At 40.5% G+C, this 12,935-nt stretch overlaps 1 protein-coding gene across 13 annotated transcripts in view; it reads left to right on the forward strand.

Moving 5' to 3' along the window:
* Positions 1 to 5,238: 5,238 nt before the first annotated feature.
* Positions 5,239 to 12,935, forward strand: part of TOPAZ1 (testis and ovary specific TOPAZ 1) — a 99,143-nt gene continuing 91,446 nt past the window's right edge. For 11 of the 13 annotated variants that reach the window (XR_012157495.1, XM_073333333.1, XM_073333335.1 and 8 more), the window contains exons 1-2: positions 5,300 to 7,727; positions 9,205 to 11,737. Coding sequence is in view for 12 of the 13 variants with exons in the window: in XM_073333333.1 (XP_073189434.1) it covers positions 5,864 to 7,727; positions 9,205 to 11,737 (4,397 nt within the window). In the remaining variant the exon portion in view is untranslated. Of the gene's footprint in view, positions 5,262 to 5,299; positions 7,728 to 7,879; positions 8,259 to 9,204; positions 11,738 to 12,935 lie in introns of those variants that run through there. The other 2 variants (XM_073333336.1, XM_073333345.1) reach the window with 2 other exon arrangements.

Consider the following 12,935-nt stretch of genomic DNA (forward strand, 5'->3'; position numbering starts at 1 on the left):
ACTTCACTGAAGGTGCTGAAATATTTTTGTTGCAGGGTCTGCAGTCATGTGATACGTACATTTATAGGTTCATAGATTCCAGGACCAGAAGGGACCATTGTGATCATCTAGTTTGACCCCCTGTATAACACAGGTCACAGAATTTCACCAAAATAATGCCAAGAGCAGATCTTTGCGAAAAAACATCCAATCTAGATTTAAAAATGCCAGTAATGGAGAATCTACCCCAACCCTTGGAATATTGTTCTAATGGTTAATTAACGTCACTCTTAAAAATGTATGCCTTATTTCCAGTCTGAATTTGTCTTGCTTCAACCTCCAGCCCTTGGATCGAGTTATACCTTTCTCTGTTAGGCTGAAGATATCATTTATCAAATATTTGTTCCCCATATAGATACTTACAAACTATAATCAATTCACTCTTACCTTTGTGTTTGTTAAGGTAAACAGATGGGTTACCTTGAGTCTCTCACTATAAGGCACATTTTCTAATCCTTTAATCTTTCTTGTGGTTCTTCTCTGAACCCTCTCCAATCTATCAATATCCTTCTTGAATTGTGGACACCAGAACAGGTCACAATATTCCAGCAGCAGCCATACCAGTGCCAAATACAGAGGTAAAATAACCTTTACTCCTACTCGAGATTCCCCAATTTTTGCATCCAAGGTTCACATTACCCATTTTGGCCCCAGCATTTCACTAGGAGCTCATGTTCACAACCCCTAAATCTTTTCAGAATCATTGCTTCTCAGAAGAGAGGCCAACATCCTGTAAGCATGGCCTACATTTTCTTCTAGATGTACACATTTACATTTATTGTATTAAAATTAATCTTATTTGCTTGCACCCTGTTTACCAAGTGATCCAGATTGCTCTGTATCAGTGTCTGTCCTCTTCATTTTTTAACACTTTCCCAATTTTTGTGTCACCTGAAAACTTTATCAGTGATTATTGTATAATAAGGTATTACAAACTAGTTACTTCCTTCTAGCCCTGAAATAATGTAATAATCACTTTTATAATTATATAGATGATTATTTAAATTCAATTTGTTGTTGCTCTGACCAAGAGTAGCAGCATCAGGATAGAATAAACTCTCTTACATTAAAATTACCACAGTCTTTCTGATTCTTCTAGAGATGCAGTTAATCCATTTAGTTAGCATTCAGTGAAATGCCAAATGTTAGCTCTTGATATTTGTTGGACACAGTACAAATCTGAAAAGGTATTAGTTGGAATTTTGGTCTGTCTAGGTTAAACAGGAGTCTGACAGAGCTACTTTTGAAGCAACACTCTTGCCATGATCTCATTTGATTTTAAGTAGTATTTAAATCATATCATAATGAATATTGCATCATAAAAGTACACCATGCTGCACAGAATGTGAACTGGGCCACACTAGTAACAAAATCTCTACCCTGATTTACTAAGTGCACAGGCTGATGCCATACAGTATAGAATGAGTACAAACTGTGTTGTGGCCATTAGTAGTTTGTTTTTTTAAGGAGAAAAGATTGGGGTATATTGAGAAAGAGACAGAGTTAGGCATACAATGCCACATGAAAAGAAGTATGAAGTTGTGAGTGGGTAAGAGACAAAAATAATCGTCAGGAAAGAAGCACGGACAAAGCAGAGAGAAGGAAGAGGTGTAAATGAGAACAGAGATCATGGTGGGGTGGATTTATGGAGTGTATTACAGGTGGGATGGAAAGTGGGATGGAAACTTGAAATTTTTGCAGAAGAGTGGAACCACGCTATTAGAGAGATCTGAGGAAACACTGTCAGAGTGTCAGGAAAGGAAAATGATCTCCATGACAGCATTTTGATTACCTGGAGGAGAGAGAGATACCAATAAGAGCAAGAAGGCTGGAGAAAGGGGTACTGGATAATTAAGGCAGGAAATAATCTTATCTTATTGAGTCTTTAGCCTTTAGAGGGGCAGAGGAAGGACTACACTGTCCCACTGTGTGCTACATTTTTCATATTTTATTTTGCATTAATTGTAGAAGGATTGGATCCTGCTTTCTTTTTATATTCTAAAGTACAATAAAGAAATTAAGGGGGTCCTATAAAGTTGATTTAAGCCTAAAATGTAAGTACTTTGAGAAATGAGATTTCAAAAAACCTAGCAAAAACAAATATTTACATATTCTTTTAAATTCCAATTAAAACAGCATTTTTAAAAAATGTAGACACATTCCTCTGTAGTGTTTGCAATCTGTATGTTGCTGAAGTGTGCTAGCTAATGCATGGGAACCAAAATATGAAATTGACTATACCTGAAAGTGAAAATAACTAGTTTATTTTATTGTCTTTATCTGAGCTGAATGAAAAGAGTGAACAGTGCTAATTGTGCAAACTGAGTCAGATTATAAAATTGTTTCCATTTTAATAACATAAGGTTTTAATAATAGAGGTAAAGAAATTAGATTTTATTAAAATATTTTTAACCTCACAGTGTCTCTTTAAAGTCTTGACTCTTCTTTCAAGAATTCTAAAGCACAGTCAAATTGAGGCACTTGGATGGGCCCGTTCCATGCCATCTTTTTTTAGAAAATTCTTTGAATGGAGCACCACCTGGTTTTGCAACACAATCCACACAGCTGCTGACATATGTCCTTTCCGGAGGTCTGCCTTCCCTTATGATCCTTGTAAAAGAGATTTTCAAGCAGCATGATTCAAGTCAGTGCTTACACTTAACTGTTCCTCATTTTGAAAGAATCATTTAAAGTACACATTTACATCCATTTCACACAAACCTGGCTTGATCCCACTTTTCATTATTGTACATAGTTGACATCATAAATACTCAATCTGAAGCTACAAATCAATAAAGTAATTACTATCACATTTCATAGCTCCTCCTCTATTCCTTTCTGTTGTCTCTCTCCCTTTCTTGATCTTTGTTATGCACCTTAAAAGCCTGTGTTACACATCTGAGTTGGGAAAGGTTGAAATTTGCTCTCCAAATAGGTCAGACATTATACTTTTTTACAAATACCGGGTCTGAAGAATGCTGTTATTGCTGAATGCTGTATAGCTAAATCCCCTTATTGGATCTTTTTTGGTTCTGAGGACCTGGAACACCATACACTTCAGATAAAACCTTGGTTATCTGTACTCTCTGCCTTGATTAGCTTTAATTATCTGCCCACTGTCCTTTTCTGCAGTTAGTATCTTTAACACACACACAGGCACTCAGTCTAAAAAAAGATCATAAGCAATAGAAGACTGCATACTGTTTGCTTCCCAGCCTACATGCTGCTTCTTCATTCACAGATGGCTTATGTTGAAAAATCTTATTATATTTCCTCTGCCTCATTTGAATTAATGATACATTATCTCCATTTTACAGATGGAGACATAGAGGCATTGTAAAATTGATTTGACTAAGGTCACATAATGAGCCAGTCAGTGGGACTAGTATCTAAATCTATTCACTCCCAGTCTGTACTCTTAACTCCTAGGTTACCTCATTAGTCCTATTATTTAGAATATATTAAAATACAAGTGTTTATTTACTATTCCTAGGTCCCAGGTCTAGAGTTCCTGAAACGTGAATGCTATCAGGCAACAAGTCAAGGTGCAGTGGATTTTAATCAGGTGTCTTCTCTTTCAAAGAACATCCAAGAATAGTGTGGGACTATTGGGTTAAACACATTTGTTAAGGTATGTACAATGTTGGTGCCACTGCTACTATTTTTAGTTTAAAATGATTAAATATTGCTAAGTATAATTATTTTAATTTTGATAGCATGTGTTGGTAATGTAAAACTCCTTTAGAATAATACTATTCTGTACACTTATGAATTTTTAGAATGATTGCATAATTCTAAAACATGGAAGAATATTCTTCTCTTACTTTGTGAATTTTGTGTCTAACAAATGAACTATCACTAACTTTGAAACTCAAGCTGTCTCTTTGGCTATGTCTCTCACAAGCTAACAACTTTCCACCATTGCAGTATTTACTAAGAAATACATGTCATCTCTTTGGAATTCTAACTTTATTAAAAGTAGATACAGAGAATGAGCCAAATTCTGTTGATACCTGTTGACACTGAATCTAGTTCATTGTGGACAAAAAGAGAAATGCAGGCTAATTTCTTTCACTGGATAAAGCGGTTTTTTACTAATTTTGAGATGAATACCTAATGTTCTTCAAATTCATGTTTGAGTACACTGCAAACTGGTTTGATTTTTAACAATAAGCATTTTGGGGGTTTTGCAGGTCTGTGAACTTATCGAGATAACTTAAGCAACTACCAATCCTCAACTCCTGTTAGGTTAAACTACATTACTTAATGGGTTGTCAGGTTCCATTCCGGGCCTAGCCTATATTCTAATCCATATTCGTTTTAAAGCAAACTTTCAGACCGTAGGTTTCAGAGTAACAGCCGTGTTAGTCTGTATTCGCAAAAAGAAAAGGAGTACTTGTGGCACCTTAGAGACTAACCAATTTATTTGAGCATGAGCTTTCCTGAGCTACAGCTCACTTCATATTTAGTATCGATAATGTGCTATTTGTGGTGATTTTGTATTTGAATGTCTTGCTTTAAAGAAACAAAAAGGGGAAAGACTCCTCCACAAAAGGTAAGTAACCTATGACCTGACACAGCCAAGGGCTACTGGTGAGGAAGGGGGGAGGCTGAGATCCTAGACAGTTCCTCCCATTTTAGACAGTGGAGGGCCCCGCCATTTTTCCGTGCGCCTGAGGTGGTCTGTAGCCTCCACGCATTCCTGGCAAAGGGCCTAGAGATTGCTCTTTCTCTCGCCCGAGCTCTTGCTTCCTAATGCTGACTACGCCGCGCACGCTACCATGGGCGGCGGTGGTTGCACTTTTGTCTCCCGTTTACTCGATTTACCCCGCCCTGGCTTGGACCCAGCAGGGACCAACCTCCCTTCTAGCGAGCGTGGCAGCGGTCGGAAGCAGGTGCCCCAGGCATACAGAGCCGTGAGCAGCTGAACAGATCTCCTCGAGCTAGCGACAAGGAGACGGGGCCCAGCAGCCTCGCTAGGTGCCGCCCCAGCGCCCAGAACCGCTCCCTGGAGAAGCTCGAGAAACACTGCGGCTGGTGAGGCGCCTCTTTCACAACTCGGCCTCAGCCCTGCGCCTGCGCCTGCGCCGCTCCCCCCGCCGTGGGCGCCTGCGCAGGGGGCCGCGCCGCGCCCCGGCAGCTTCTGGGCGAGCGCGGGAGGGGGCGCGCGCGCCACGGGGCGGGTGGCGGCGCGGCCTAGTACTGGCAAAGGCGCTGGCTGAGTGAGTGGGGTGGCGGGGCGCTGCGGGGACACGGCTGGAAGCAGCAGGGTAGGGCGAGCAGACAGGCGGCTGCCAGCTGTGAGGGGCTGTAGGCAGCGGTCCTGCCCGGGGATCTGTATTTGAGCTCACAGGTCTTTAGTTCGTAGAGGGTGCGGAGTTCAGAGACCTCGGGGCGGCGTGGAGCCCCTGAAATCGGCAAGAGGCTCCGAACAGCCCCCGGCCAGGAACAGCAGGCGGCTGGCTGAGGGGGGCTGTAACTGTTCCTCCCCTGGCCCTAGCTCGAGGGGGCGGTTTGTCGCGTGGGGGCTGGTTGATACGCACCTACTCTAGAGGCAGGTGGAGCTTTCTGGCCGAATCCCGCTGCTCTGCCACGGGCACCATCGCTCAAAGTCTGAGCCCTCCTGGCGCATTGGGAGCTGTTTTTAGGAGGCTACTCAGGTTGTCCCCGAGTTTCCTCACCATCGGTCCTGCTCTCTCCCCAGATACTGAGGCTACTGCCAGGTTGGTTTGTAGTCTAGCTGCAGGACTGGTTTCTGCCGTGGCTGCTTGCTTCTAAAGGCAGTTTTTCTGCAGAGCCTGGGGGCCCTTTCCTTGCCTGCGGGATGCCACAGCTAAGACCTCGGAAAGTGCAGCTAAGTAGGGCGGCACTGACTGCTACGATGGAGCCCTGCCCACAACCTGTGGCTGTAGGGATGGGTGCGCACTCTGGGGACTTCTCTGTGGCCAAGGGGAACCCTCAGCGGGAGGCAAAGAGAAAAGCAATGCATTCCTTATCCTGCTCTTCATCACCTATCCTGTTCACCAGGGTCCCATGTGAGCAGCTCCCAGCAGTAGCATCTATGGAGGAGCAACATGGGACTAATACGAGGCTTCTAGGTAAAAGAAAGGAAGGGAGACGAGGCCGCAGAGGAAGAGGCATTGCTGCTGGAGGCAGAAGAGAAGCAGCTTTACAGGTTTCAGACCATGCTGCAACTGAAGTCTGGGACCAGGTGATGGTGCCAGTAGGGAGGTGTTGGGAAAAGGCTATCCAGAGAAAGAGAGGACAGGGATTGCAGCAGTTTTCCTCTGGAACTAGGTTGGAAGAGAAATTGGCAACAGAGATTGAGGGAAAACTAAGAAGTAGCTCCTCAACAAATTTGGGACGGTTAGGAACCCAAGAGGGATTAGGAAGTCCAGGGGGAAAGAGCAGACATTCCTTAATGGAATTAAATTTACAAATTCCATGCCCCAAGGAAGAACTGATGAGCCCAGAGAGGAGTGTCAGATGCACCTTGTTAGAATCAGAAGTGCTGGGGCCTGGGAAGGATGCAGGGAGCCTGATGGCACTGGACCTGCAAATCTCAGACTCTGAGAAGGAAGTAGTGAGCCTGAGTGAGAGGAGCCGATACACCTTGGTAGAACTGGGGCTTCAGGAGGAAGTGAGGAGGCAGGGAAAAAGGGGCCGGTGCTCATTTTCAGAACCAAGAGTGCTGAGGCCCAAGGAGGGAGAAGAAAGCCCAGTGAAAAGGGACAGATGTTCGTTGGCAGGGACAGAGTCTTGGGGAAAAACAGGGAGCCTGGGGAAGAGGGGAAGGCGCTCCTCATCTGTCCCGGGATGCCAGGAGAAAATAGGGAGCCCAGGGAAGAGGAACAGATGTGTTTTAACAGAGGTGGGGGTGTCAGGGCCTCTAGATGAAAAAAGGAGCCTGAGAAACAAGGGTAGGCAGTCTTTGGTGGAAGTGAAACTAAGGAGCCTGGGGAAGAGAGGCAGACACTCATTGGCAGTGCTGCAGCCACAGAGACTAAGCTTCCGAGAAGAACCAGTAAACTCAGGAAAGAGGCTCAGGCGTTCCTTGCAACTACAAAGCTCAGGCGCCCAGGAGGAAGTAGGAAGCCTGGGGAAGAGGGGTAAGCAGTCGTGCACCACTGAGGAATCGCATCTCCAGAGCTCAGGTCCCCAGGAGAGTACAAGTAGCCCAAGGATAAGGGGCAGGCATTCCATGGTGGTACTGCAGCGACAGAGTCTAGGCCTCCATGAGGGAGCATGTAGCCAAGAAAGGAGAGGCAGGAGCTCTTTTGTGGAACTATGGCTACCAGGGCCCCAGAAGGAAGCAGGGACATGTGGGGAAAAGGGTAGGACTTACTTGGAGGCGACAGGAACCTCAGAACACAGGAAGAGGAGCAGGGGCTCCTCAGCAGATGAAAGGGTGAAGATGGTGACCCGGGCTGCTTCTCAGCCAAGGCTGATATGTGGGAAGGATTATGAAGACCAGCACTGGAGACCAGGCAGGGGTTCTGCTGCTGGAAATACTCGAGGGAGCAGACGAGGGAAGATTGAGCAGCAACAGGTTGTAGGGCAAGAAGTGGGTTCTACACCCGCTGATGATCTGTTCAGTAGTAGAATAGAGGACAATGGTGAGAGTCAAAAAGGTGGAAAGGAAGAGGCTGTGGTTTCAGCTGAACTAAAGTTAAAGATCAGAAAGCCTAGTAAGATCTTATTCTGTATCTGCCTATATATTTGTTCATTGCTATCTTATATCCATACCCCCCCACACTTCCTCTGCGTATATGTTGCTGTCTTTCTTGTTGCTCCTCTACTTTGTAGGATGCTGTCCCAATTGCTTTAAGTTCTCAACCTTGTTGCCTCTTTTTAAATACCATTCAAAATAATATCCCACTAGCAACAGAAACAAAAAGTGCACTTGTGAGTGGTGGGTTTTTTGCATGTTAATAGTGATTTTCTCAAAGTGGGACGAATTGAACTAGGGAGATATTTAAAAATGAACAAAGTTGTAAATTTTGCTGAAAGATACAAAGTAAAATCTTCATAAGAGGGAGAGATTGTAAATATACCTGTAAAATTAATCCATTTGTGAAGGAATTTCTTTCCAGTGAATTGGAAACTTTGATCAGGTCTATGTCCATAAATATGCGGGTTGGGAACTAGGAGCATTGATGTTGCCTCTAATTTATTGATGGAAATACAAACTTTTTTCTGTATTCTTGTTAAAAATAGTAGTAAGTATTTGAGCCCTTTTTCATATAGGCATGATTTATTGCAATAGGAAAAACTGTAATAATGAAATTATGACCTATTTTGAAAATTTAAGATCTTACTAAACAAGCACCTTAGTTTAGTGGTTTTCAACCTTTTTTCGTTTGCGGACCCTTAACAAATTTCGAATGGAGGTGCGAATCCCTTCGGGAATCTTGCATTGTCTGTGGTGTCGTCCCCCCACCTCCTCTGGGATCCACGGACTTCAGGTTGAAAACCATTGCCTTAGTTTAATTATTTTGTTACATTATGTAAAGTATTTTTAACTTTCTCACAAAGTTTTACCAGTATGTTTTGAGATTTGCAATGAAATGTTCACAAATAGTTTTTAGATCTAATGAATACTTTCTGTTAAAAGAACAGTAATTTTTTTAGTATAATAAAGAATTTGTCTTTCTGATTCTTCTTGAACAGGGACTGTAGTTCTAAAAAATTATTAATTTTTTTTTTTGCTCTTTGCTCGAGTGATCTTGAACACATTGTAATTTTGAATATATTTATTTCAACACATGATATGTGAACAAAAGGTTTTACCTAAAATTTAAAAGTGGGAATAGTATCTAACATTTTCTTGCAAAAATATGTTAGTTTGATGTGCCAGTTGGGATATGTTTGAAGTTACTATCAGTTCTTTCAATTTTTTTTTCTTATAACAGCCTCGCGTTCTGTAAAGACTTTATATAACAGATATTTTAAGCCAGTTAATATGCTAGTTATTTTCTGTATGTAAAAATGTTCGTCAAAATGTAACACAACTACATTTCACCTCTATAGTTTTATTTGGTAGAGAATAGTCTTGAAGAACCATGTTTGCAGTATTTTTTCTAAAAAGGCAATAGTTCAATTTTTTCTTAAAACACTTGTATTCGTGTGTAAGACTGACTGTGATTCTTTTTTTTTTAAAATCAGCAAAGAAAAAAATAACAGTTAAGGAAGACTCAGATGCACAGGATGGAAAGCAGCTAGAGACTAATCTAAATATATCAAAAGATTGTAACATAAAGAAACCACTAGTAGCGTGCTCTGAATATCTCCAGGTAGCGAAGTCAGATGGAACTCAGAGCAAGATACCAGTATGCCCCGGTTTAACAAGGGGATTTGCAGTACAGTGTAACAGGAGAAGAAATAGAATCACCAAGATCAGATGTTTGCAGAATTTGGATGTAAAAGTAACTGAAAATAAAGTGACAAAGAGCAGACTGGTAGAGTCTGAGGATGAAAAGTGCAGAGAAGCCCCAAATTATCATAATAGCTTGCCATCCACAGTAGAAAAGAATCCAGTTGTAAAATTATATGACTGTCAACACCTTAATACATTTGTAAAGTCTTCAGTTGATGCAACCAACAGCAGTTACCAAATTGGTGGTGGATTCTTGCATGTAGCACAGGGTAAGAGAGAGAGTTTTTGTCCTGACAGTGTTATGGGACAGAGTGACATGAATAGCAAGCTTAATGTAATGCAAATTCCCACACAGAAAAGTATATCATTTGACAAAGAAGGAATATGCCAAAATAGAAAAAATAGTCAAAACGAAAACAGTAAGTGCTTGAGGGAAAGAAAGTGGAGTATTGATAGAAAGCCCAGGAAAAGGGTGAAACTTTCTGAAAAATCATCAGTCCAGAATGTTCTCCCAGGTATGGACAACAAATACTGTGAATATGAGTTACATACGGAAGATAAAACTGTAACAACAGACTCTTTAGCAGTTTTAGAGTTAAATAGCAATAAAACTACTTCCTCATCTTCGTTCGATCAAAAATCAAATCCCCATCTAGAACCAAATACTCAAGGAGCACAAAATGGTTGTAGTGCCTCAGTTAATAGAAAAATGCACTTGAAACCCTGTACAACAGAAGATAGTTTTGAGAAGAGACTTGAGCTATCTGAAATTGCAAAAGGAGAAAAGGGTGGGTTTGATTCAGAAAGCATACAACAGCAAGACCGCTTGAATACCTCAAATAATCCAGAACTGGTTACTTCGGTCAGTGACTACATTTCTGATTACTACAATGATGCCAGTTGCCAAAAGAGAGAGAGGATAGTGTCAAATGAAAAATTGATAAGTAATGTTGAGAAATTACAACTATATAGCTGTCAAAGAATAGTACCAATGTCTGGTAAAAACGTTTGGCCTCGTGAATCATGTGCTAGGACTTCTGAATGGTTTCATAAAAATCACATGTCTCTCCTGGAAGGAAAAACTTCAACTTCTGGTTCTCAGGAATGCTCAAATGAAAACAATACCGAAGCTGTAAGAGATATGGTTTTAACTGATAACTCCAGGCAATTAGATCAAAGTATGTTAGAGGCAGAAAGTGTCAAAGAATCTTCATGTAAAATAATAATGGATTCTAACATTGAATGTCTGACTTCTGTTAGAACATCAGAGTCATCGTTATTGGATATTTGTGGGACTTTGAGGGTCACCTGTAACGAAAATCTAGAGTCATCAGTGGATAGTAGTCCCATAGTTTCTAAGTCTGAAGGTGTCCATGAAGCTCAGGTGACCTTAAATTTGGCAGTAAAACAAAATGATAAAAACAAAGGAGCTTTAACAAAGAAAAATCTGATGATGGCTCTCCAGAATGGCATACCTGAAGATGACAATATAAGTAAAATGATTGTTAATCATAAGACATCAATGGTGAAAAAAGCAGTTACAATTCCAAACTTAATGAAAATGTTAAACACGGGAAATCTGTCAAATTTCAAAATTCCTTTACGCAAAAATAAAACGGAATCCAGGAAAGTGGACTATATTAGATCATTAGATAAAGAAACATACAGTCCACTGGAATGCCTTCACAATTCTGCTGCTGCTCCAGCAAGGCAGAACAGATCCAAGGAGAATTCCTCTATGGTAGTCTCTGAGCAGCAACCTGTCTCTGAAGAGGCTGATATCTCTGTAATCCCCTTAAAGGAAAATGCTGACCAAATGAGCAGTAAGGACTTTGGCAGTGGTGATTCTGAAAATCTTTCAAATGAAATGAATATACTTTCTGAACATGTTTCTACATATCAGTGTGCTTTTCTTGAGGGAGAATTGGAGTCATCTGCTCTTGAAGATGTTGCTGACTCTTCTGGTACTGCACATATAGATCAAAGTCACACACTAGATTATTCCAGTAAAACAGTTGACCATTCTGTTTCATTAGAAATGCATGATGATGATAAAAAGAAATCAAGAATGGATTTTGCACAGAATAAGATTGAAAACTTTCCAGATGTTCTTAAGGCTTATGAAGATGATATTCTTGTGATTGATGTAATTCAGGATGACCCTGACCTTTTTGGAACCACTGATGAAGGGGAGCTTGCATTCACAATGAACCATGTGACTGAAAAGCGCTGTAATATCAGTACTACCCCGGAGGAAAAACAAGATGTCAAGCCAAAATGCCTTGTCCTTCCAGAAACTAAGAATTCAAGGGATTACTTTAGGTATGCATATCATTACTTTACCTTCATAAAAATACTTGTGTAATACTGAGTATGTTGAGACATCAACTTAGTTTAGTCCAAGTATTTAGGTTTCTCCAAAAACGCTGTATATGTGTATGTTTAGCAGAGTGGGCAGCACAGTTATGCATTCAATGTGAACAGAAACGTTTTCATGAAATTGAAAAAAAAAATCAGTAAAAATGGACTTTGGGAATTGAAACATTTCTTGGCAAAGTTCTGAATCCTAACACAGTGTATGGTTACTGCATGAGAACCAGAAAGTAAAAGTGATTATAAACCAAAGTAACTGAATTGGTCAGGCTGAGTGAAATGAAAAAAAAATGCTGAAAAGTAAATTAATTATTTAAAATTCTTTTTAAGTAAGGTGTGGGAGTAATACTGGTAATGCTGTAATGATGTATATGTGAATTATCTCATCAGTGTCCCTTAATGATAGCTTTAGGTTGTAGTATGACATTTCAAAATATTTATAACTTTTTCTGTGGCTGTAACTTCTGCTGTTTCTGCATTCCCATGAGTAAGTGATTTTGGCTATCCAAATAGTAACAATACATTTTTCTCACATGCTGAATAATTTTTAAAACTATCCTTTGTCTACTAGGTTCTAATCAGTATTTTTACCAGTCTTGCATTTTGGTGTGTGTTCTACACATTGCGATCATAGTAGGGTTCAGTAAGGGGGCGAGAGCAGAATTAAATGTACTAGCAAACTTCTATAAATGGCAGCTCACCGTGTGTGTGATTCAGTAGTTGATCAGCCCTGAAGTTTTAGAGAATATTTAATAAGTCTCTCTAAACTCAAAATCTTTTTATAGCTGCTTGATATATTAGCTGTTGTACAAAATTGGTCTTATGAGAAAAGTATAAAACTTGCATCGAGGTTTATAGTACAGAATTTTCTCCAGACCTGAAGACAAGTGCCTTCCCCTTCAATTTTTATTTGCTTCCTCTTTGCTCCCTGTCGTCTTAACCTTTTTTAGGTTAATACTACAACTAATTGTAAATTTCTAAATTTTAAACTATTTTTTTAAAAATATTGCCAATTTCAAAACAGTCAAGGAAGATTTCAAGGTATCTCCCTCTTCCTTTCCTGAAACTATGGTGAACAAAGGATGAAAGTAGGAAGTTTGCTTAGTGTAGTGCTGAAGTGTGTGATTTAAATATCCATTTTAAAGTG

The sequence above is a fragment of the Lepidochelys kempii genome, chromosome 2, assembly GCF_965140265.1.
Source record: "Lepidochelys kempii isolate rLepKem1 chromosome 2, rLepKem1.hap2, whole genome shotgun sequence".
NCBI classification, from domain to species: domain Eukaryota; kingdom Metazoa; phylum Chordata; order Testudines; family Cheloniidae; genus Lepidochelys; species Lepidochelys kempii.